The 24601-nt window shown below is 40.4% G+C and overlaps 1 protein-coding gene across 2 annotated transcripts in view; it reads left to right on the top strand.

Moving 5' to 3' along the window:
* Positions 1 to 6035: 6035 nt before the first annotated feature.
* Positions 6036 to 24601, top strand: part of HPS5 (HPS5 biogenesis of lysosomal organelles complex 2 subunit 2) — a gene marked incomplete at both ends in the record, with an annotated part of 36491 nt that continues 17925 nt past the window's right edge. Inside the window, 13 exons of one of the 2 annotated variants that reach the window (XM_079707869.1) lie at positions 6036 to 6143; positions 7872 to 7982; positions 8156 to 8220; positions 8672 to 8864; positions 10190 to 10323; positions 14083 to 14295; positions 14604 to 14675; positions 19037 to 19125; positions 20499 to 20578; positions 21353 to 21511; positions 22101 to 22287; positions 22967 to 23090; positions 24120 to 24269. In XM_079707869.1, coding sequence (XP_079563995.1) covers positions 6036 to 6143; positions 7872 to 7982; positions 8156 to 8220; positions 8672 to 8864; positions 10190 to 10323; positions 14083 to 14295; positions 14604 to 14675; positions 19037 to 19125; positions 20499 to 20578; positions 21353 to 21511; positions 22101 to 22287; positions 22967 to 23090; positions 24120 to 24269 — 1685 coding nt within the window. Of the gene's footprint in view, positions 6144 to 7871; positions 7983 to 8155; positions 8221 to 8671; positions 8865 to 10189; positions 10324 to 14082; positions 14296 to 14603; positions 14676 to 19036; positions 19126 to 20399; positions 20579 to 21352; positions 21512 to 22100; positions 22288 to 22966; positions 23091 to 24119; positions 24270 to 24601 lie in introns of both variants that reach the window. The other variant, XM_079707868.1, reaches the window with a different exon arrangement.

The following is a 24601-nucleotide window of genomic DNA, read 5'->3' as shown; positions in this document are numbered from 1 at the left end:
CTTGGGAGTTGTGGCAACGGCGACAGGGACACAGGAAGAAGGGGCAGATTACGCGCCGTCCTGCGGCCCCCAGGCCTGTCAGCTCTTCACCCGCCCGCCCATCCCCATTCTTCGGTCTAAACTTACCAGGTGGGAGCTACGGCCTTGGGCAAGGAGTAAGTTACTGAGTTAGGTCGAGTCCAGTTCCGCTGCGCTTCTTAGAGACGCTGCCGGGAAGAGGCTGAAACCCAGCAGCCGCCGCCGTCGCCACCGCCTCTGTTACCAGGGGGTCTCGCCTCCATCGCTGGCTGCGAGAACTCTGAAGGCACGTGACCGGAAGTACCAAGGCGGGCCTACGGGGCACGTGACCCCAGAGCGCGGCCGCCATGACACCTTCCGCTAGTTCCCTCCCTTCCCCGCCGGTGCCCGCCTGTTTCATTTCCTCTCGCCGGCTTTAAGCGGTGAAGGTCCCGGGATCCTGCCTGGCTCACCCCTTTGGCCTAGAGCTCCTCCGCTCCCGATCGGCGCTGCGTCTTCGGCCGGCACCGGCCCGCTCACTGCAGGCCACAGAGAGCGTAATTGCGACCGCGGCCCGAGGGGGAGGGACCACGCGCCAACAGGGGCGTAACCTGTCACGTGACGAGGAAGTACCGTTAACAGCTTTGTCCCAGCGTCCCCGGCGCTCTGGGATGACGTAAGCCAGGGAGGGGAGGAGCAGGAGGGGAGCCTGAAGCTCAGGTGCGGCTCTTAGTGCGCGGTGAGTGTTAACGGCACCCAGCCGGGAGAGAGGGTGTGACCCATTGGAATTTGGGGGCTACCGGCCTGGAGATGTTGGAGAGGGGCTGAGACCTACAGGCTGTGAGCCTGGCTTTGAAAACTTGATTACCGAGGCACCTTTCAAGAGATCTGAGTATAGTATTAAAGTTACTGCTGTTAAAAAGTTAGGAGTTCCGCTAGTCAGGGAGCTTGTGGTCAGGAACTGTCTGCAGTGGGGTGTGCAAGGCATGCTGAGTGCATGAATGAGTGAGTCGCCATTTCTTGGTCTGAGGTGGAGAGTTGTTCTCTGTTACTTGGGTTTAAAGATCCCCGTTACGGGAATGAGGGAATCTCATACTTCCCCTCCGCATAATATCTTTAATTTTTGCTTCCTTTCTTTTCTCTTTTGCCTCCTCTTCCGTCCACGCCCCTAGTGGGGAAGAAGGAAAGCTGTGATTTGCATTGGGTGTTTGCGCAGCAAACACGAGTCCATTAAAATGAATAAAAATGAGTACTAGGACGAAGAGAAAAGCCTTTTCTTGATCCTACTGCTCCTTTAGTTACCATCAAGCAGTGTGGGGAAATGGAAAGGTAATTAGATTTGGACTCAGGATTAGTGGATTCTAGTCTCAGCTCTACTTGTGAGCTCTGTGACCTTGGGCAAGCCAACACTTCAAAAACTTCTTTCATTGACTTTGGTAAGCATTTATGACCCCTTCTATTTGCTTAGTTTTTTGCTAGGCTAACAGTGTGACAGACTTAACAGAAGTAATAGTTAAACTCGGTTCTGCAGGAAGATAGTGTTTTGTTAGATGGAGGAAGATTCAAGGAACAGCATATATTAAACCATGGAGGCACAGAAAGTTTATAGAATGAAAGGTTTGTACAGAGCTTTTTGTTGTTAAACACATACTTAACAAAATCTTGAATGTATATGTGTATGACGAAATCACTGTGCTGTACACTTGTAACTAACACAACATTGTAAATTAACTATACTTCAATAAGAAATCTTGTTCAAGAAAATTTAAAACATAGACCAAAGTAGACAGGATAATATAACGAACCCTCATGTACACCTAACCAAACTTTAACAGTTATCAGCATTATGCTGTTCTTGTTTGAACAGTTTTAAATTTTCTAGGTACTTTTTATATCCATTATCACATTTGATTAATGGCAGCTTTCAATTTGAGCTCGATTCTACTGTATCTAGGTACTGGCTAGGAAGATTATATTCATTTTATTTGAAAATTTCTTTGGGTTTTAGTTAACTGCTTACTCTGTTGAATCAAAAGTGTGACATGGCACATTGTAAAGCAATTATACTCCAATAAAGATGTTTAAAAAAAAAGTGTGACATGGCTACTTTAAAAACATATCTGGAAAAAAAAAGTCTGATACTATTTTAGGATGTAACATAGAAATTTAGTGTCCAGGTCAAGGAATTTAGTGTTTCTACTCTATTCTGTGTATCCAGCTACTTAAGGAGTTTTATGTTCAGTTCTGGAGACCACATTTTTAGGCAAGCTAAAGCTCTGTGTGGAAGGCTGATCAGAACAGAGAGGAATTTGGAAATTGTCAGGTCAGGAAGAACTGGGGTTGATGAATTTTTAGAAGACCTCATAACACTTTTCAAATACTGAAGGACTGTTTTGAAAGGAGTGAACTTATTTCCTTAAACTGTAGAAGCCACAGTTGGAAATAAAAGCTCCAAGTCATCAGGTTTCAGCCCAATAGTAGAAAAAGTACCTTATAACAGTGAGAGCTGTGGAGGAGTGGAATGGGCAGCTTCATGAGAGGGAGCAATTCCTTTCCCTTGCTGAAAATGTTCAGGGATCCAGGGCAAGACTAATTCCTGAATTACGTGGATGTGTGCACTGAATTACCTATGAGTCTTCCACTTTGAGAATTCTGGGAAGTGGACTTATGCTGGGCCTGAAAGGTTGGGCAGATTTTAGTAAGTAGATCTGGAGGGAAAGGAGTCATTTCAGAGAGTAACGCAAAGAAAAATATAAATTTGGAGTTGGCTTTACACTATCACTAGCAACTTCTCTTGAGAACTGACATTGTTTATGCTATTCCTTTTTCATTCTCATCTCTATTAAGTCTTTTTCAGAAAAATAGAAACGTACTAGGTTTTTTACCCTGTTAGGTCATAATTTCCAGGTCATTCTCTCTTCACTGAGATCGAGACCAAATGGTCTATCCGTCTCAGAGATTGTTTTAAGATTGCAAGTGGAAGAGATAGCCGCTGTGGTCCTGATGTCATTCCTTTCTGTCTTCCTTAGGATCTTGTACAGTGATTTTCTTTTCTTTTTTTTTGTATCTTCAGTCCCTTTCTTTTTTTAAAAAAAATTATTTATTTATTTGCCTGCTCCAGGTCTTAGCTGGGTCACACAGGATCTTAGTTGTGGCTGTGGAATCTTTAGTTGCAGCATGCGGGAATCTAGTTCCCTGATCAGGGATCAAACCTGGGCCCCCTGCATTGGGAGCATGGAGTCTTAACCACTGGACCACCAGGAAAGTCCCTTCAGTCCCTTTCATTCTAAAGCCTTTTCTTTTAGCTGCTACCTACAAATCTGTTTGCATCTCCCCTGCTCACAAGGTCGAGAGGTTTTCTCCTTCTCCACCAGATCTCTTGAGTAATTGAAAGGCCTTGTCTTTAGTTCCTCACCACCCCTCCCACCTTTTCTCAAGTCTTTGTTTTCTAGTGTCTACCCACAGCACTTCACAGAAATTACGTGATCTCCCAACACCAAATTCTTCAATGCCTTTCTGTTGCCTACCAAATTAAAATTTGTGCAGGTTCCTTAGTTTGAGATTCACAGTGCCTTGTACCTTGTGACTGAATTACTGTTCCAGCTTTATCTTTCATTTTTCTGTTGCTTGTGTCCTGTGTTTCAACCAAAGACTAAATTTGTATTCTCCAAATATATCCTCTGTATCTTTGCTTATTGCTGCCCTACCTGCTACCCTTTTTTTTCTCCTTGTGATAAAACCTACTCAGCTCCAGTGCTACTTCCCTTAGGAAGTTTTCTAGGGTTACTTTTAACTCAGTGTGATCCCTCTGTCCTCTAAGTTCCGACATAGGACCTTGCTTACGTTTCCCTTATGAGGGTGGGTGTGTGTGTGTGTGTGTGTGTGTGTGTGTGTGTGTGTGTGTGTGTGTGTGTGTGTGTGTGTGTGTGTGTGTGTGTGTGTGTGTGTGTGTGTGTGTGTGTGTGTGTGATTTGTCTTTTTCTCCCTAAGTTGATTATAAAGTGACTGATTTCTGGAATTATTTAATTTGTCTTGTTCGCACCACCATGCCTCATATTTTACTAGAAACTGTCGACTCAGAGAAAGACATACAAGATGAGAGTTGTAAGTTTAAGTTTTATTCAGGGACTTGCTGAGGACTATAGCCCGGCTAACAGCCACTCAGCCCTGAGGAAACTGCTCTGAAGAGGTAGGGGAGAAGACAGTTTATTTTATGTTATTTTATTTTATTTTTAAATTTTTATTGGAGTATAGTTGCTTTACAATATTGTGTTAGTTTCTGTTGTACAACAAAGTCAATCAGCAATGCATATACATATATCCCCTCTTTTCTGGATTTCCTTCCCATTCAGGTCGCCACAGAGCAATGAGTAGAAGTTTCCTGTGCTATACAGTAGGTTCTCATTAGTTATCTATTTTATACATACTATCAATAGTGTATATAGAGAAGAAAGTTTATATATGATTTTTGGCTAGGAAATAACTGCAGTTAAGCCTACATCTTGGTAAAAGATTACTGCTAATCACAAAGAATAGATATCTCAAGTTAATGATTTTAGTGCTTTTCTATGTATGGGAAGGTGCAAAAGTCTGGGGTGATTAAAATTCTTCCTGAGATATACATCTACAAAGGACCTGCTTTGTCCAAAGCAGAGGGCCTCATCCTGTTGTTAATTTCCTCTCAGAGTGCACTGGTGGTCAGCAACTGTAGTGGGTTACGATGTAACCCTTGTAGAACTGGATGGTGAGCAAAACTGTTTGTCTTAGTGATCCTGATTTTTCTGTATCTACAGTACTTAGTAAAATGAATGAGTGAAAAGGATGAGAGAAGATTTTTCTTAGATTAGGAATTCTCAAATATTTGAGTATAGGAGGACTACTAAAGAATTTTGTTTTTTCAGAACACCATTCTCCTTACAGAGATCAGCTGTATTACCAGCAGAAAATAAGACTATATTACGTGTATGCAGTAAAAAGTATTGTAAGCTTAGATATGGTTTGCCCCTGGAAAGTGTGCTCCATGAACGTTAGGACTTTGTTTTGTCCTCTGTTTTATCTCTGGGACTTAGAACAATGCCCGGCACATAGTTGGTGCTAAGTATATATTTGTTGAATAAATGAGTGAGTGAATACATGTGTTTCTGAAAAAAAAATTAAAACCACAAAGTATAAATTAAAAACAATTAAGCATAAACAATTGTTTCTGAATTTTTTGTAGTATTTGTTTTTTATTCTCAATTTGGTAGGTAACAAAGGATTGAGGAAAAGTTAAAATTAATGGATAGAATTTTCTTAAATTCTGCTTTCTTCTGGAAACTGGTATAATTTGACAAAAATGTACACTTGAGAGTTGTTGAACAGGTAAGAACTCTTGTGTTAGTTTACAAAGTCTTCACTAGGTAGTTGGCATTTGGTACCTTGTATTCTTATTCCTATTCTTTCCTATCAGGCCTCTTATTGAAGCTCTTATTCCTCTCTCTGCCTAATTCCCTATGGCCGACTTTTCACTTATTCACAGGCTGGAGAAAGCTATCCAGAGGCCCTTTCCTATTAAGCATGGTTAAAATGTGGGCTGATAACCATTGAATTTAACAAGAGACTTAAAAACAGAAGATTTACAGCTCAAAGAATTGCAGCTGGAGGTGCTATTTTACCACAGAGGAGCTTGACAAAATTTCCCCTTATATCCTGCAAGCGTCTATTCTATCTGTTCACACTGTTAGGTAAATAGAATGGGATAGGATTGTGGAGGGCCTTGAGAATCTGGATTTCATTCTCTGGGAGTTTTAGGAGTCAGGGAATAATCAGTACAAGCTGATGGTCACCTATAATGTCACCTGCAGTGTGTTTTCTTTCCACCTAGATGCCAAGGAGCTCCAGAATAGGGATCCTTGTCCCTTTCTCATGTTTCCCTGTTTTCTCCACCTGTTCATTAAATGCTTGCTGAAGGAGTGGTGAGCTTCTTAAATTATATTTTTGCAGGTTTTATTCAGGAATACTGTGCCTATCCCTCAACGTAGTTTCATCTTTCTGGGTAAATGACTTTCGTGCCAGTGATACCAGAGTCCTACAACCATGTTCTTGCAGAATTTGAGTCTCTGGATCCATTACTTTCAGCCCTGAGACTGGACTCTGCTCGTTTAAAGGTGATTTTCTTGATCCTTTTATCAGTTTTATTTTCACGTTCATATTTTTGTGTGCTCTCAGTTACGTGCCCCCCCAACCCCCCGTTCTTTATGTTTTATAGAATCTTGGGTGTTCTTACCCGTGCTAGTAATACTTCACATAGAAGTAGTATGTTGATAGTGCTTTCTTGATTTATTTTTCAAGCAATCGTTTGAATTCTTCTTTCCCATCCTTGGAAACTATGATATAGATTACTGAATTTTCCCGCCTCTAATCTTGCTGTCTTCTCTCAGAAAGTAATGTATTCAATTGAAAATAAAATAGTATAAATGAGTATACCCCATTGCATTTTGAGCAACACGAACCATTGCTATTAAACTAAGTTCGTTCCAAAGCAAGGAGTTTGATGTACCCCCTCTGTTTTAGGGAACAGAGCTAAAAATTAGCTTTACAAAATTAGCTAAAAATTAGCTCTGTGGGAAGGAGTATGTGCTTCCCTTAAACCCTGAATTCATTTGATAAACTCAGGAATGACATGGTAAAGAACAGTTTCATAACCAATTCCAAAATAATTTCATTCTTATCCTTTTGTTCCCACCCCAAAGCAGCTTTCTAGCCTCTGAGCAAAGGGAGAATAGGAAGTAATAGGCAAAGTAATATGGACAACAATTAAGAGGGTTGATATCAGACGTGTTTTAGCTTCAAGTTACAGAAAACCTTCTCAATAATAGCTTAAGCAGTAAAGGTGTTTATAACCTGGTTGGAGGTTATCATTTCTGGGTTTAGTGTAGTGGCCTTTGATATTCCTTAGGACCCAGGCTCTCCATCTTTCCTGTTCTACCATCATCTGTATATTGACTGTTGGTCACAGTTGCAAGATAAGTGTCCTGGCTCCAGTCTTGATGTCTCCATTAGCATCTCAAGCAAGAAAGAGGTGGCCGAGGACAAAGGCTTTTTTTTCTTCAGCTTCGGCCATTTATCTGGGAGGGCAAAGCTTTCCGGGAATCCCTAGTAGGGCTTAGTCTTATTAGCTGGATTTGAATCACAGGGCTCCCCCTAGCTGCAAAAGAAACTGGGTAAGTGAAGATTTAGGTTTTCCAGCTTCTACAGTAGAAAGCAACAAGGTCGAAGAGGATTGGGAATGCCTGTTCGTTCACCAACCAGTAATTTTTGTTACAGGGCATTGGGCACAGCCTGGCCACTGCTTTCTCTGGTGGGTAAGGAGAAGAATCAGTAGGCTGAAGGTGTGGGGAGACGTAATAGTACAGTGACTTGCATTTGCGTCCTCTGCAGTCTCACTTGCTCTCAAAGCTGTGGACATTTTGTGCTGATTATACAGACTAGAAGTGATTTATGTGAGCAGATGATTAAAGTGGTTGCTTTATCCCCTAGAGACTTACTTGATCTTCCATCATTGTGGTCAGTATTAGAATGACCTAGCTGAATTGCACAGAAGATGAATGGGCTAGTAACTGGCTTTTGCCAAGGGAAAATTACTCATTTATACAATTGAGCCTATTCAGCAATTTTGAGATTCAATTAAAAATTTAGAACCAAAATGTTCTTTCTTCTGTATCTATCACTATCTAGAATAAGAGCTTGAGTGCCATTATGTGGTGTCTAACTGGGCGGGTGGGGCGGGTGCGGGGAGGAACCTGACACAGATCCTCAGTATTTATTTCCAGTACATAGTTTATTTGTTAAATGACTGTGACAGTTTCACACTTGTCTGTTGCCATGTTTTTTAGTGCACGAGCATAGCTGTGTCTCGAAAATGGTTGGCTTTGGGCAGTTCAGGAGGAGGACTCAATCTCATTCAGAAAGAAGGATGGAAGCACAGGCTTTTTCTTTCGCACAGGGTAAGATTAAGGGTAGCCCTGTCGTGTACCATCCGGAGTATCTTTCATAAATTTGAATTTCTCTATTATCAATGATCATTTGGACTAAAAGAAGAAGGTAAAACTTGAGATTTAAAAATAAAAAATTACCCATTTTTGAGGAGCTGCTTAATATTTTTCCTTTTATGCTCTAGGAAGGTGCAATTTCTCAGGTCGCCTGTTCTTTACATGATGATGATTATGTTGCTGTGGCTACCAGGTAAGAAAGTGTTCTAAAACTGATCTTTTCCAAATGCATTTGAAGTTGACAAATGGAGTTGTGTGTTTGTTAGGGTGACCAGCCATCCCAGTATGCCTGGGCCTGACCCTGTTTTAGCCCTGAAAGTCCCATGTCTTAGGAAACCTCTTGGACGCAAGCAAACCAGGACGGACAGTTGGTCACCCTAGGGTCTGTGGAAAACACTAATATGAGGCAACAACATTTCTGTGACCTTAAAAGAGAAAGGTAACGGATAATTTAGAACATCTAAGTTCTCCTATTATATTGGATTGGTGGACTAAAGCAAGGAAATTAATACCTTGGCTTTCTACTTCCTCTTTTCTGAATAAGAATTTGCTTATATATTTAACATAGTTGATATTGTGATGCATTGAAATTGTACCTTTTTCACCATTGCCAAAAATTTGCTTTTGTGTCTCAATTCTTGCAGTCAAGGTCTTGTAGTTGTTTGGGAATTAAATCAAGAGCGTCGTGGGAAACCAGAACGAATTTATGTGTCTTCAGAACACAAAGGCCGAAAAGTTACAGCTCTCTGTTGGGATTCAGCTATTCTTAGAGTTTTTATAGGTGATCATATGGGGAAAGTTTCTGCCATCAAACTCAACACTTCTAAACAAGCAAAGGTGAGAACCAGTCCAGTTCTTTGTGTATGTAGGTGAGATATAAGGTGTTGTCTTACAGAATTTCAATTAAAGACACAATTTGACCTACTGTATCTCTTGGGGACTGATCTAGAGCTCAGACTATGAATTTTGAGAAGACTTGTTTGCATGTAGTACATATGGTACCCTGGTTTAGCTTGACACTGTTACAGAATGGCTTCTGTGAGCTAACTTCAGTAATTTGCAGTTGTCTATTATATTACTCCATAATTCACCTGCATGGCTCATTTAAATAAAGCATTCTTTAATACTAGGCTGTTAAGAAAGAAAAGATGGCTGGACTTCCCTGGCGATTCAGTGGTTAAGACTGTGTGATCCCAACACAGGGAGCACAGGTTCGATCCCTGGTCGGGGAACTAAGATCCCTCATGCCACATGGCACAGCCAAAAAAAAAAAGGAAAGAAAGAAAAAAGAAAAGATGCCTGTTTATTAGTTGTGTGAATAAAATAGCAAACATAGAAATGGTACCAATTGCCCTGGGTCCTATTCTCCTGGTCCCTGGTTAGAAGAAACTCATGGGTCTAGGTATATTTTCTCAGGATGGATGTAACTTGTTGTGAATGGAATCTTAAAGACACCTCCTGGATTACGCTAAGCAGTGTGGGTCCCCAGGCTTCCTGCCACAGTTGTTGGAGTAGAAAAGTTGAGTCTCAAGTTATCCTAACAGAATGCTCCAGTCTGTCATTAAGGCAGAGCCAGCCTGCTCCTCACTGTCCCTCTCCTCCAAAGCTATGATATCAGAAATGGGGGACTTGTCTCTCATTGACTTATTTGCATGTAGGATCCTGGTAGAGAAGAAGAGATCTAACTACTATTGGCTAAGTTATTTTAATTAACACATCAGAATATTCTTGATGTATTAATTAAATATTCATGATGACCCATCAAGGTTACTACTTGATTCCTAACATATTTTTGATATACATTTGGAATTCTACACTTATTATAGCTCTAATTTGTCTTTTTTCTAAAGGGAAAAGTACTGTCTATAGGTGAAAAAATTGTCTCACATATTCTAAAACTTGCTTCATCTTTTTCTTCCCAACTTCTAAGAATAGATAATCACAAACAGAGCCTTAAAAATTCTCTTCTGCAGTTATGTAGCAGATTATTTCACAAAACTTAAATGAGCGAAACTTGATATTCTAACAGGCAAATTAATTTTGGCCCATTTAAAGTTTTTATTTTGCTGTCTAAGCTGTTTTCATGTAAAAGGTAAAGAGAAGGGGATTATGTATATACGTAAAGATAAATGAACTTTATTTCCTTGTCACATCCCCTTTAGGCGGCTGCTGCCTTTGTGATGTTTCCTGTTCAGACAATAACAACAGTTGACTCCTCTGTTGTCCAGTTAGATTATTTGGATGGAAGATTACTTATATCTTCACTTACTCGATGCTTCTTGTGTGATACTGAGAGGTATATTGACTAACCATGAGTCATTGGAAATACAGAATTTTAGAACTGGAAGGGACTTAGAAGTCATCTTGCCCAAACCCCTCAATTCAGTTATACAGATATTAATAAGGAAGCAGCTGTGTGCAAGCTGATGTTAGTGAGTAGAGAGGAGGTAGAGGAGAGTGACATAGTCCAGTGGGTGACTAAGACAAATATTCAGTTAACTCTACCAAGAAGCCTGGTCTAAGTGTCATGAGGGAAGACTGAACAAAGGCCTGTTTCTATATGGGGAATTGGGAAGTCTTCCTTGATTGAGTTTGTTGTTGAAATTTTTTGTGTATTTAATAGAATTTTTACTATAGGGTAAAATTGGATGAAAAATAAGAACTTTATGAAGCTGACAGATATTTAATGAAATCTCAACAGTGGAACCAAAGGTCCAATGAATGGCAAAGGAGTATATTGGCGGTAGCTGTGAAATACCAGAACAGAATAGGAAATGGTTTGAAATGAATGTTGTGTATTGCTGTGTTTAAGTTCTTCAGCCATTCTCACCACAGGGAAATATTCACTGGGCATTTTTTTCCCCCTCCATTAGCCCTGTCCAGCTACCATATTCCTCAGGACCCAGCCCCTCTGTTAAAAATTTATTGTGGAGGGCTTCCCTGGTGGCGCAGTGATTGAGAGTCCACCTGCCGATGCAGGGGACGCAGGTTCGTGCCCCGGTCTGGGAGGATCCCGCGTGCCGCGGAGCAGCTGGGCCCGTGAGCCATGGCCGCTGAGCCTGCGCGTCCGGAGCCTGTTGCTCCACAATGGGAGAGGCCATGGCAGTGAGAGGCCCGCGTACCGCAAAAAAAAAAAAAAAAAAAAAAAATTATTGTGGAGAATTTTGAGCACACACAAAAGAAGAGAGAATTGCATAATAAACCACTGTGAGCCCACTAGCCAGCTTCAGTAATTTGTTGAGGATATTTAATAGGCGAAGTTTGAAGGAAGAGAGTCAAGAGGGGATAGGATATTCTAGCAGGAAGGAACAGCCTCTTGGAGAAAAGTGAGAAAGAATTAGGCATATCCTAGAATGTGTCCTCTGGCTTGAGTAGGGGAGTCGTGGGAGATCACATTGGTAAATTAGCACCACATGGAGAGTGACAGTCTTAAGTGTCACACTAATTAAGTATGTGGGTTCTTAGATCATTTTAAGAAAGTGTACATGTAGAAAATCAGGGTTTGGAAATTGATTCCCTTAGAACTATCCAGGATTGGAAACTTTTTATGTTTTTCCAGGGGTTCTTGTATCTCAGTTAGAAGACTGCTATTCTAGAAAGTAGGGGACTGGACTCCAAAAGTTTTGAAGGAATGTATGCTGACTGTCAGGGTTAGTAGAGGGAAGGATGAGGAGAGGATGCACTTTTTAAAAATTTTCTTGGGATGAGAAAGGTATGTGGGAAGGAGACCAGTAATAGTAGGTTGCAGATGTCTGGTATCAGAGAACCTAGCTGTACAGCAGAGGGGCAAGGCTTTGAGATGCGAAGGATCAGTTTACATGGAATTAGTAGGAAGGATGGTGTACTTGGTTCTGACTTATTTCAGACTGTAGATCGGTGATGAAGTTAGACTTACAGAACTGGAGATCATGTAGTGTCACTCTTTCATTTTTGCAGACCAGAAAGCCTAGTGAGTGATAGAGCTTGCCTCACATCATGCAGCTGGGAGGAGGCAGACTAGAATCTTTCTGTCTTGATTTTGTGCCTTTCCTGTTACCTCAGTTACCTCTAGTATATTCTTTGACATTGGACCTTTGGCCATTAAATCCATCCTTGAGATTTTGATATAATATTTGTTAGCTTCACAAATTTCTTAAATATTCTTCATTTATGGGTTTTCAAGTTTACCAAACAGCCCAATTCAGAAATTTGGCTGAAATTGACAGGTGGTCAGAACACTGAATTGAATGAACACCTTATTGGGGTTGTTTTGAGAATCTAGTGAAATGGTATAAAGAGCTAAATAAGTGGAGGCTTATTTTTCTCTGTGTGCAGTACAGTTGCTAATCATTTATACTCCCATTTTACAGGATTGTGGCTAGAGTTGGTTATGAGAATAACTAACTGCAAAAATAACATGTTTTAGAAATGCCTACTTTGTTAGCTAGAATTCAGTTTGGGGGTACATGGATAGTACAATAATTGAAAATTTTTATGTATGTTTTAAGTTTTGTTTCAAGGTATATTCCCTTCCAAACAAAGAAGCATCTTTCTTTTTTAAACAAAGCCTCCTAATAACTGATCGAAGTGAGATATGAGTTTGCTTTTCCTGCTGCTTTCTGTCAGTATCATTAATGAATGGGGTGGATCCCAGGAGGAAATAGAACAAACAGAAACAAAGAATTATGTTGTAGTAGAGAGAACATTGGATAAGGGAGCCTGACAATATGGTTTTAAGTTCTAGTTCTGCCACTTCTTAAACCTTGCCAAATGTCAGTTTCCCCATCCAGAATGTAGAGGTAGTTTTAAGGATTAACTAAGATAATGTATAGGAAATACCTAGCCTTGTGCCTGTCGCGTGTCATTTGAAAATGTGGAAAGCAAGATTAATGAGCATGCAAATGAGAATGAGTTGACTGTATTGGTTTACTCAGGAAATATTTATTGCACTCCTCTGAATTAGTAGCACGGTTGTTAAGCACCATAGAGGATGTGAAATAAGCAAGAAATATATTTTATTTCCCAAATAAGGAACATAGGTAATAAAACCGCAACTTCTTGTATTGCTCTGTATACATTTTAAAGCACTTTCATATCCATATTCTTCTAGTAAAGCTGATGTTATATTTTATTCATAAAGCAAATAAGTACAGGGATATTTATTGAATTATCTAAGGTCACGTAGTAAGTTCACGCTAGAGACCATATCAGGCCATTGTTCAAATAAAGAGTTTGAGTATATGGAGCACTACAAGGCACTGAGTGCTTTCTGGGGGCCAGGTACTGTGCTGTGCACCGGGAGTTCAGCTAAAGAAGAAAAAGAAATGACGTTTGTCCTGAAGAAAGTCACAATCTACTGTTCAAATAGTCACAACTACCATATGTAATGTGGTGAACGCTTTGAAAACATAGCATGGGAAGCATATCCTTCTGCTTATAGGGGTCAGGGAAGTCTGTCAGAGGAGGAATGGTGGAGTTAATTTATGAAGAATAAGTAAAGGAGTGTTTGGAAAGAGATATCCTCATTCTCACCTTCCATGTTCTCAGGCAGTTTTGTATATGCAGTTCTTTTATATATCTAGCTCAGGTAACCCTTAGGGAACAGAATGTTCCAAGGTACAGACTTCCAGAAGGACTTAGCATTTTGAGGAAAGAGTGAGGCATTTATTGGGTATATGTGGCCGAGGAGTGGCCTGGAGACAGGGTAGATCAGGAGCCTCCATGGAGTGGCCGAAGAACAAGGTGATTTGGGAAGCAGTCAGTAGGATTTAAGGATGTAGGAAATGGTTTAGTAGCACTTTTTAGTTTTGAAAAGAGCGTTCACATTCTATGGATAATAAACTGAGTACTAACTTGAAGTCATTTGCTTTCTGTAACAGAAATAGTTAATGGCAAATCAGAGCTAGAACCCTATTTTGACCTTTCCATTCTGTTCTTTCTAGTAAATTGCTAATATGAGGAGAGAGAGGACATTGTGGGTGGGGTTATTATGGCCATGCCGATATGTAGTGCCATTGCTTTTTACTTTTTTTGTGAGTAAACATGCTTTCTCTTTTCTGCGGGGGTTGGGTATTAGAGAAAAATTTTGGAAAATTGGAAACAAGGAAAGAGATGGAGAATACGGAGCTTGTTTCTTCCCTGGAAGATGTTCTGCCGGCCAGCAGCCCCTAATATACTGTGCTCGCCCTGGCTCCAGGATGTGGGAAGTGAACTTTGATGGAGAAGTTATAAGTACACATCAGTTTAAGAAACTCCTCTCATCACCACCTCTTCCTGTGATTAATCCAAGGTAATGATTTGTATGGCCAGTAGGGAGTATTTGAGGAACTTACAGGGAGGGTTTGGTTTGAAACCTCTGATATTCTGCATGCGTTAAAGATTTTATCATGCCTTTTAAGAGTGAAGTAGAATTTTTATTAAAAGATTCAGAGAAACCAAAAAGTCTTTAATCAATTGTCTTTCATATGCTTAAAGCAAATTCAATAAGGGCAAATGCAGTTAGGCTCTTGAATTTGTTTTGGAGGCAGAAATTTTCCTATATAGGGAAAAAGATACTTTTATATTTTGATTAAATTATGAATCATGTTTACTTCCTAGATCAGAACCTCAGTATGATCATACAGTTGGATCCTCCCAGTCTTTGTCTTTCCCCAAACTCTTATATCTTAGGTAAGTTTCTCCCTTCGATCCTTTAAAAAAAAAAAGAACACTTAACTTTTCCTCTTTGTTTCTTGTTCAAGGTAGTTAGCTTTTCAAGTTTGTTTTTGTACTAAGTGATTTTTAGAAAATTAGGAAATGACTGTGTTATGTGAAGTGTTCTACATATAAGAGGAATGAAAAAAAGCATAGAAATATGCTTCCCTTTCTGTTTTTTTTTTTTTCTTTCCTTTTTTTTTGCGGTACGCGGGCCTCTCACTGTTGTGGCCTCTCCCGTTGCGGAGCACAGGCTCCGGACGCGCAGGCTCAGCGGCCATGGCTCACAGGCCCAGCCACTCCGCGGCATGTGGGATCTTCCCGGACCAGGGCACGAACCCGTGTCCCCTGCATCGGCAGGCGGACTCTCAACCACTGCGCCACCAGGGAAGCCCTCTGTTTTGAACTGGCCTAAACCAGTTGGACCCTTCACAGTTGTTGAGAACTTTTGACAAATAGAGCTCAGAGCTGTAGATACACATTCTTTCATAACCTCTCCCTAGTGGGATATTCCAATGAAAGCAAGTCTCAGACTGAAGTCTGCTGCATATGTATGTTTCTTAGCAGGCAGGCACAAAAGTAGTTGTAGAACTTGTTGTAAGCTTGGTGAAATTTCAGCTCTCTATTCTTCAGGTACTTTGCATGAAAGATCTGCTCAAGGTGGATCCAGCCAGCCATATTCTAACATCCGAGTTCAGCTAGTTCAGCTAGCCTTCTAGTTGGATTAGGTACAAAAAAGTCCACTATTAAGTGGCAGCACAGGGAGCCACTTAAAGCTATCAACTGCTGGGCTTGCCAGTTCTTACAACTTGTTCTACAAGCATGGGCATGCCAGTGTATGATTTCCAGTCAATCTGTGTGTCTTGAACTCTTCTTATTTCAACAGCAGAATATTATTTCTAATATCTCTTAGCCTAATTAATAAGATCCCTAATGCAGATTCAGAGAATGTTATTTAGAGCTGGTATAGGGTACCCTGGAGTTTGGCTCCTGATCAAGTTCTTTCAAAGGCTAACTAACCGTGCTTTGAATGTAATTTTAAGTGAAGGTTTTTTTTTTTTTGTGTGTGTGTGTGTGTGTGTGTGTGTGTGTGTGTGGTATGCGGACCTCTCACTGCCGTGGCCTCTCCCGTTGCGGAGCACAGGCTCCAGACGCGCAGGCTCAGCAGCCATGGCTCACGGGCCCAGCCCCTCCACGGCATGTGGGATCTTCCTGGACCAGGGCACGAACTCGTGTCCCCTGCATCGGCAGGCGGACTCTCAACCACTGTGCCACCAGGGAAACCCTGAATGTAATTTTAAAAAACACTTGAAATGTTAACTAACTGCCCCTAACTAACGTATGTGTATGTCACACTACCTATAATGCAATATTTGAAAATAAATTGTAAACAGTATAACTCTTTCACAAGTCCATAATTCATCCTAAAAGTTACTGGAGAAAGACCACTATTTATTTGCCCATAGTTAGATAAAGCATATTAAAAATTCTTTCTTTACGGCACTTATCACAGTTTATAATTACATATTCAAACAGTATTTATGCCTCTCTTACTCCTAGACAGTAAGGCCCTTGAGGGCATCATGTCTGTTTTGTTCACTGTGTTATTCTCAGTGTTTGGCATGATGCCTGGCACATCATAGACACTTAACATTTGTTGGCTGTGGTGTGATATGTGGGGTGTGGGGAAGTCCCCTACCCAGGAGTATGTTTTCTAATGGCAAGGCCAGTCTGCTTGGTTCTCCTGGTAGTGTTTTTCCTTTGAGTTAAACTATTTAAAGCTCCCATACAAGTCCCTGCCATAGCAGGCAAAGCCCTGCATGATCTGGCTCCGCCTACTCCTCAGCTTAAGCAATAATTAATGCCACTTTGAAGCTTTTACTGACTCCTCCAGTGACTCACGTTAGACACTTATTCCCTTGCACTGTTGTCACATCTTGTTCATTTCTCTGTCACCACCCTGTTTCACTGTACTATGAATATCCATCCCAGTACCAGATTGTCAACTCCTTTGCTATGGGCACAGTGCTAGGCACATAGAATTTTCTCAGATAATGGTTAAATTAAAGAGTTTCACAAAGACTTTTTTGAAAAAACATGAATAAGAGGGCTTTTCTTTACTTTTTTCCCCATGTGTACACTTGTGTTTTGGTAACCTTCACTGTTACACCCACAAATTCTACGGGGAAGCAAATTTGTATGCTTCATTTTCTTTGGGGTACACTGGTGTCACTTTCTCTTCCTTAACTTTTTAAACAATGTTGTTAGACTTATGTCCCTGTCTGTTTATTATCAGTGAAGGGGAAGGGGATGAGGGGTGTGTAAATTACCAAGTCTTAGCTCTGATATGAGTCCCCCCCACCCCCCACCTATTCTTAAGGAATCTTTCCAAGCTGCATGTCAAGTTCAGCGTCAAAATCCTGATCCTGTGTCTCTTTATTCAGGGATCTTCTGGCCTCTGTGTTTTTTTCCCCCTCTGGCTCCTAAAGGCAGCCTTCCAATTTTACTTATTTTGGACTAGGATTCTGACCATTTCTTCCTTCTTTGTGACAAAGATTACTTTCCCATAGGGACAGTGATCTGATCTTATATTGGCAAAATGTTTAACATTTGTGTGAGGAACGAATTCCTGTTAAATATCGCCCTTAGTTTCATCGCCACATGATACCTTTTTTAGTACTCTTGGAGGCATAAACTTAAAAAAAAGTCCCTGTTCTCAAGATTATAGTTCATTGGAGAGATGTAGTTTATTTCTAGAAAATGTTTAACAACAATAAAAAATAAGAGTTGTGACAGTGCAATACATGATTAAGTGCTGTTTGAGCGGGGTTGACGAGAAATAGGTTGCGTACAGGAGGGAGAGTGCTGTGGGCTGTCGGGGAGGATTTCAAAGGGCAGTAGAACTGCTGCTGATGCTTAAGTGGTGGCTAGAATGAGACTGTTATATATGGGGAATGCTCTGACTGGGGATTACCAGTGGTATATAAAAAAATAATAGCAGCCTCGAGAGAGTAAATGAGATATATGAGCAAAGGAGTATAGAAGGAGATGAGCAGAGATGGAGAGTACCAGAGGACTGGAAAGGAAGGTGGACCAAGAAGTAGTGTCCAGAGTCTAGGAAGGCGAGATTCAGGAAGGAAGGAACAGTCTGCAGAGTTGGCCTCTGCTTGGGGATCAAGAAGGAAAATGAGAAAGTAGGTTATTGGGTTTGGCATTTAGGAGATCTGTGACTTTCCAAGAATGTAGTTAAGTGGAATGATCAGGATTCCAGATAACAGTGGGTGGGTCAGTGAGGATAAATGAGGGTAGAAGTAGCTTCTGTGAGGTATGGAGAAAAAAGTCCAGGTTTTGGAGCCAGACAGTCCTTGGTATAAATTCTGTCTCTTCTGTATTCATGCTGAATGGCCTTCAACATGTTATTTATCTCTCTGGGCTTCAGTTTTTCTTTTTTATAAAATAGGGATAACACTCCTATCTTGATGAGATGCTACAAGGTTAGATAATATAGGTATAGCCTTTAATGAAAAAAATAAACTCCCATAGTTGACTGGTAGTTTTCAACCTTTTATTGCCCACATACAACTAAGGACATCAAAATATTACCCTCCCTGGGACTTCCCTGGTGGCGCAGTGATTAAGAGTCCACCTGCCAATGCAGAGGGTACGGTTCAAGCCCTGGTCCGGGAAGATCCCACATGCCGTGGGGCAACTAAGCCGGTGCGCCACAACTACTGAGCTTGCGCTCTAGGGCCCGCGAGCCACAACTACTGAAGCCCGCGGGCCTAGAGCCCGTGCTCCACAACAAGAGAAGCCACTGCAATGAGAAGCCCACACACCACAACGAAGAGTAGCCCCCGCTCGCCGCAGCTAGAGAAAGCCCACACGCAGCAACAAAGGCCCAATGAAGCCAAAAACAAATAAATAAATAAACACATTAAAAATATATGTATATTATCCTCCCTAAAAGTGGCTCACTAGAGCAGTGATTGGTGGTTAGATGTGATGTTTAGTCTTTGTTTTAGATGTTATACCAGATATGGGAAGTTTAGATACTTTAACAAACGTCAGGTAAGATACCAGCCTTTTATTTTTCTAGAAGATATTTCGTGTATCTGAATTTTTCCCACTTTGGTGTCATATTATGCTATCTTTTACTGGCCTGTTGTTACAGACAGAAAAGAGGTGGTAGGATGTGATTGGCTGGATCAACTGTTGTTTGCTTTGTACAGGCTGATTTTGCTTTAATAGCTAATGTGAGGGTCTGAAATCAGGGAATTATAAACTTCTGATTCCGAGCAAACTAGAATTCTCTTGACCTCTTCCATTTTCTCTTGCAGTGAGCACTGTGTGCTGACTTGGACAGAAAGAGGAATTTATATTTTCCTTCCTCAGAATGTTCAAGTTCTTCTTTGGAGTGAAGTCAAGGGTAATTGTGTTTTTCTTCCTATGTAATTTTTAATCGCATGCTTGTGAAAGATTTAATTATTGTAGGAGGATTCTCTTGCACTGTAAGAAGTAGAAAATAGAATGAGGTGACATTTCTTTTAAAGATTAACATCATAGATGTATCCCATTATAAGGTACTTACAGAAGTATACATTTGTGAATCTATGTATAGTTATTTAGTTATTTTAAATACAATTTTCATTTATTCTTAAATATTAGCAACCACTGCTAAGGATTGAATGGGTTAATTTTTCCCTCTACTTACCCTGAATTTTATCCCTGTTAGAAGTCTTGCTTTAACTCCTGTTTTGTGTCTTAATAATTTAGGGTTGAAAAGTCCTTGTGGGAACAATAGCCATTTTATGTGGCTGAGGCAGAGAAAGTCAATCTCTGTATTCTTCTGGTTTAAACCAGAAATGGAGGAAATAAATCTAGCATTTTTAGCATGACTGCTCAGAGAGTGTATCCTGACTTTTGAGTCATTTTCTACTTTGTAAAAACATAAAAAAGATGAAGGAACCATTACTTACTGATCTGACCAACATTGATTTCTCGTGAATTAAGTTTCCTAAGGGTGTCCCGTGAAAACTAGTTTTTTAGGTCATTTCATGGTGTTCTGCCAAGACAGGTGTTTTTTCATGAAGGGTTTGTTGATTTACACACTGCACTGAAATCTGTTACTGGTATCAGATTTGTAACTCAGAAATGTGATAGTCTGGCCTCCGAAGTGCCCTCTTTAGTCCCAATTTCTTTTCACAAAAAATAGCATTTTTAAAAACAGAATTTTAGATCAGAGAGACATTTCTTTCTCTGTATCTTTTTTTTTTTTTTTTTTTTTTTTTTTTTTGCGGTAGGCGGGCCTCTCACCGCTGTGGCCTCTCCCCTTGCGGAGCACAGGCTCCGGAGCACAGGCTCAGTGGCCATGGCTCACGGGCCCAGCCGCTCCGCGGCATGTGGGATCCTCCCAGACCGGGGCACGAACCCGTGTCCCCTGCATTGGCAGGCGGACTCTCAACCACTGCGCCACCAGGGAAGCCCTCTTTCTCTGTATCTTTTATTCTTGATCTTTTTTAAAAGAATAGTGTCTAAGATATGATTTCTTCATTGAAATGCAAGTATAAAAATAGAGGTGAAATTCAATCAAGCCAAACCCTATATAGAAAATGAATTTATTAGAATAATTTCAGCCATCGCGAAAATGGAAAAGGAGTACATGGTTAATGTCCTGTGTGTTCACCCCTGTGGTTTTTGTAGATATTCAGGATGTGGCTGTCTGTAAGAATGAGCTGTTCTGTTTGCACCTAAATGGGAAGGTCTCCCATCTTTCCCTGTTATCTGTGGAACGTTGTGTGGAACGCCTGCTAAGGAGAGGCCTGTGGAACCTGGCTGCTCAAACTTGCTGTCTTTTCCAGAATTCTGTCATTGCCAGCAGAGTGAGTCAGAAAGCTTACATGTTCATCTGGGTTGCTAAAACCATTCTAGCTTGCAGGATTGTGCTACACAGTTGCTTGTCTTTACTAGCCTGCAGATTAAGCAGCAGTAAATCCCCAAAGGAAGCATGACAGATAAATCTGGAGTGGGGATGGGGATGAGAAAAACTGTATACTTTCTATTTAACAAATCAAATTTACCCACAAATTTATTTGAATTTCAGGCCTTGTTTTTTTTTTGTTTTTTTTTTTTTAGATGTTGGGGGTAGGAGTTTATTAATTAATTTATTTATTTTTGCTGTGTTGGGTCTTCGTTTCTGTGCGAGGGCTATCTCTAGTTGTGGCAAGCAGGGGCCACTCTTCATGGTGGTGCACGGGCCTCTCACTGTCGCGGCCTCTCTTGTTGCGGAGCACAGGTTCCAGGCGCGCAGGCTCAGTAGTGGCTCACGGGCCTAGTTGCTCCGCGGCATGTGGGATCCTCCCAGACCAGGGCTCAAACCCGTGTCCCCTGCATTAGCAGGCAGATTCTCAACCACTGCGCCACCAGGGAAGCCCAAGGCCTTGTTTTAAGTGAAATTATTATATGTACAGTAACTCTAAGTTCTTAATTCCTAAGAGAATTCTTATTAAGTCTTTTACTAGCTTTTAAAGCCCTTTGAAAGCACCTTTGAGGTTTTATGTTCTATGTTTGACCTCTTTCAATGTATTGGCCATTTGAATATAGATTTAGTTACAAACAGAAAGCTCTCCTATTGGTTCTACTTATCCTTTTATTAGGGAAGAAAAACTTTGACTATAGATAAATTGGAACATTTGAAATCTCAGCTGGACTTAACAACCTATGGTGATCTGATTTCCCAACTGGAAGAATTGATCTTAAAATTTGAACCTTTGGATTCAGCTTGTAGCAGTAGAAGAAGCTCCATTTCATCACATGTAGGTATTCTCACTTTTAAAAGGGTTTTGCTGTACAGTAAGATTGTTCTACATTAGTTTGTACTCATTTACCTCTAGTATCCCAAAACTTACCTTCCTTTCCATGTTGTATATTGTTTGGGGGGGGGGTGGTGAAGAGGGGGCTTTCTTTCAGGTGTTGGACAACCTTATGAAGCCTTCATTTAGGTGTGTCTTAGAGCCGTATTTTGTTTTGTCATTGTTTATTATATTCTGTTTGAAAATATACCTCATATAGCCTCCAGAACAAGTTAAGCTACCCCTAATATGTGATTTCAGATGCCTCATGCCAGCTTGAGTCTCAGTGCAGCTCAGGATTGTCTCATTTAATCCTCATTCTCACATTTTCACAGCCAGGCTTCATGGAGACCCACTAGAGAAATATGGTAGCATGATGCCATGAGCAGGTGAGAGGGACCTGGCTGCCAGGAGCCTAGACCTTGCTCACCATTTTGTTCTAATAAGCCATAATTGTCGTTAATGACTTGTTTCTTTTAGTGTTGATTTTTCTCTTAAAAAGCTATATCGTGTTATAAAAGTTTAACTTTTCTTTAATTCTTTTTCTTTTTAGGAAAGTTTCAGCATCTTGGACTCTGGTATTTATCGTATCATTAATAGTAGAAGAGGCAGTCAGTCAGATGAAGACTCTTGTTCCCTTCACAGCCAAACCCTCTCAGAAGATGAGAGACTTAAAGAATTCACCTCACATCAAGAAGAGGACCAACCAGATCAGTGTTGTGGCTCACACGGAAATGAAGGTGAGGAATGTGTCTTTTATTGGTTGCTGATGTGAAGCAGTTATTTTCTGTGACTTCTGTTTGCCAAGATTTTCTCACGCATAGAGTTTTCTACAAGGTGTTAATAATTTTTATTAAGTTGTTAGACTTTCCATCCAGACCTATTGATCTGTTCACCATTAGAAGAACGGATTTGTGTTTAGTTGGGTTTTTTTCCTCTCCTGTTTAGGCTAACATTGGTAAAGTACCTAATTATTATCATGCATCAAAGTGCTGGAAAGGTTAAGAAAGGAGGTCATTAACCAAAAGAGTGGAACGATTTTATCCTAACCAAATTATTTTCCATTTGGAATGAAAAATTACTACAGTTTTGGGGGTCATTGCCTTCACTTTTCGATGTTCAAGTATTCCTGTGACCGAACTGTTGAGAAGAGATTAATAGCGACTCTAAGCTTCCTTTCTGACTTATGGGGATTCAGGGTTAGTAGGAAAAATGAAGGTACCTGTCCAAGTGTTTTATATGTGGACCATCCTGTGCATCTTGTAAACCTGTGTTCCACTCATTTGTATTTGGGTCAGTTGTGATTTTGGTATTGAATCCTTCATTTCCTTTGCTTTATTCATTTCAGAATTTCTTTAAAGGTTAAAAAACACTTCATGTGATTAGATTTTGTTTTTTCTCCCCAATTCCATTCATCAGACAGTGTTTCACACGCTTCAGTGATGTTTGAGACAGATAAGAATGAAACTTTTCTCCCCTTCGGCATTCCACTGTCATTTCGTTCTCCATCTCCTCTTGTGTCTCTTCAGGCTGTCAAGGAAAGGTAAACTCATTAGTCTTGTCATTTAATCCCACTTCTGGTTTTACTTCAGTTGTCATGTTAGGCACTTTTGCGCTGAGAATGGAAAGACATTTTAAATGAGGAAAAAGAAAGTATCTAGATTATTCCTCATATAGCCTGTTATACGAAGCCGTTTACTTCTCATTTCAATCTTGGGGAATTTATCTTCCCTGTTTGTTTGAGTACCTGGATATTTGAGTTGTTACAAATGTGGTTTTTTTCCCCCTCAGGCTGAGCAAAAGTTTAAAAATGTTTTTTTCCTCGTCCCTGATAGGAACAATTTCCATATATCATTAGTCATTTCTTAACTTAATCATTTCTCAGTTTGGGCTCAGAATTGAAGACTCTTCAGAAGTCTTTCTAGCTACTCCATGGGCCCAGAATTGACTTACATGAATTTATGTCCAAGTTTTTCCACTTAAACGTTTTACCATAATAGGATAAAGGCTTCATAATTATAACTTAATACAATACAATGTGTCATTGAGTCCCTGTATTATGAATAAACTAATGATTTCTGTAAAAAAAAAAAAAGACATTTGAGTTTGAAAGAGAAGACTTCTGCAGCTCCTTCACTGCTAATGGGAGTTTTACTGGATACAAATTTTGCTTTTTCAAAGGATATATTGTGACAAATCAGCAGCTGAGTTTCCTGAAGAAATTCTTTGGCTAGGATGGGGCAGGTTTTCACATGGCCTTCTTTGCCTAAGTAGACAGAAACATTGCAGGCACAGCTGCAATTAAAGACCTTTTCTTTAAGATTGAATCAGAATAGTTTAGTAAATGAAGTAAATCCTTTTTATAAATTTTACATGGGCCTTATGTGAAATATGTAATTGATTAAGGAAGTTGCTGTAAAGAGTCTTTCTTTATAGCAAGTAAAGAAAGACTTGCTAAGTCCAAGTTGCCTTCAGGGACTGACAGGAACATAGAGAACTCAGATACTGAAATTTTCATTCTTGGCAGTAATGAGATTCTTTTCATATTAGTTTATTGGTATTTGACTTCCAGCGTTTCTAGCTTTGTGCGTAAAACTACTGAGAAGATTGGCACCCTTCATACGAGCCCTGATATGAAAGTGAGACCAGAACCCAGGGGTGATGAGCAGTCATGTGAAGAGGATGTGGGTCCAGTCACTTGCCCAAAGGAGGAAGACACTGAGTAAGCCATTGCAGAGAAATCTGTGTAAATTCTAGAGGACACAATTGTCGGGTTGAAGAGAGCCATAAACCATGTCCTCTTGAAGAAGACACATGTATGACTCTGTTCATTGTAGATTATTTGCATAGCTTATAAAAACTGTGAATACCACAGAGTAAGTGTTGGAAAATTACATCAACCCATAACAAGTCTGTTGCGACAGAATTTTAATTTAGCACCTCTTCTTCCATCTTTCCCTGAACAACTTCCCTCACCTCCGAATCTCTTCAAACTTCTGCAGTGTTAGAGAAGGAGTATTAGAGTAAGAGTAGGATAACCAAGGATATAGGCCT

The sequence above is a fragment of the Hyperoodon ampullatus genome (genome assembly GCF_949752795.1).
Source record: "Hyperoodon ampullatus genome assembly, chromosome: 7".
In the NCBI taxonomy this organism is placed as follows: domain Eukaryota; kingdom Metazoa; phylum Chordata; class Mammalia; order Artiodactyla; family Ziphiidae; genus Hyperoodon; species Hyperoodon ampullatus.
Note: the sequence above shows the minus strand (reverse complement) of the source record. Positions and strands in the feature narration are given on the sequence as shown.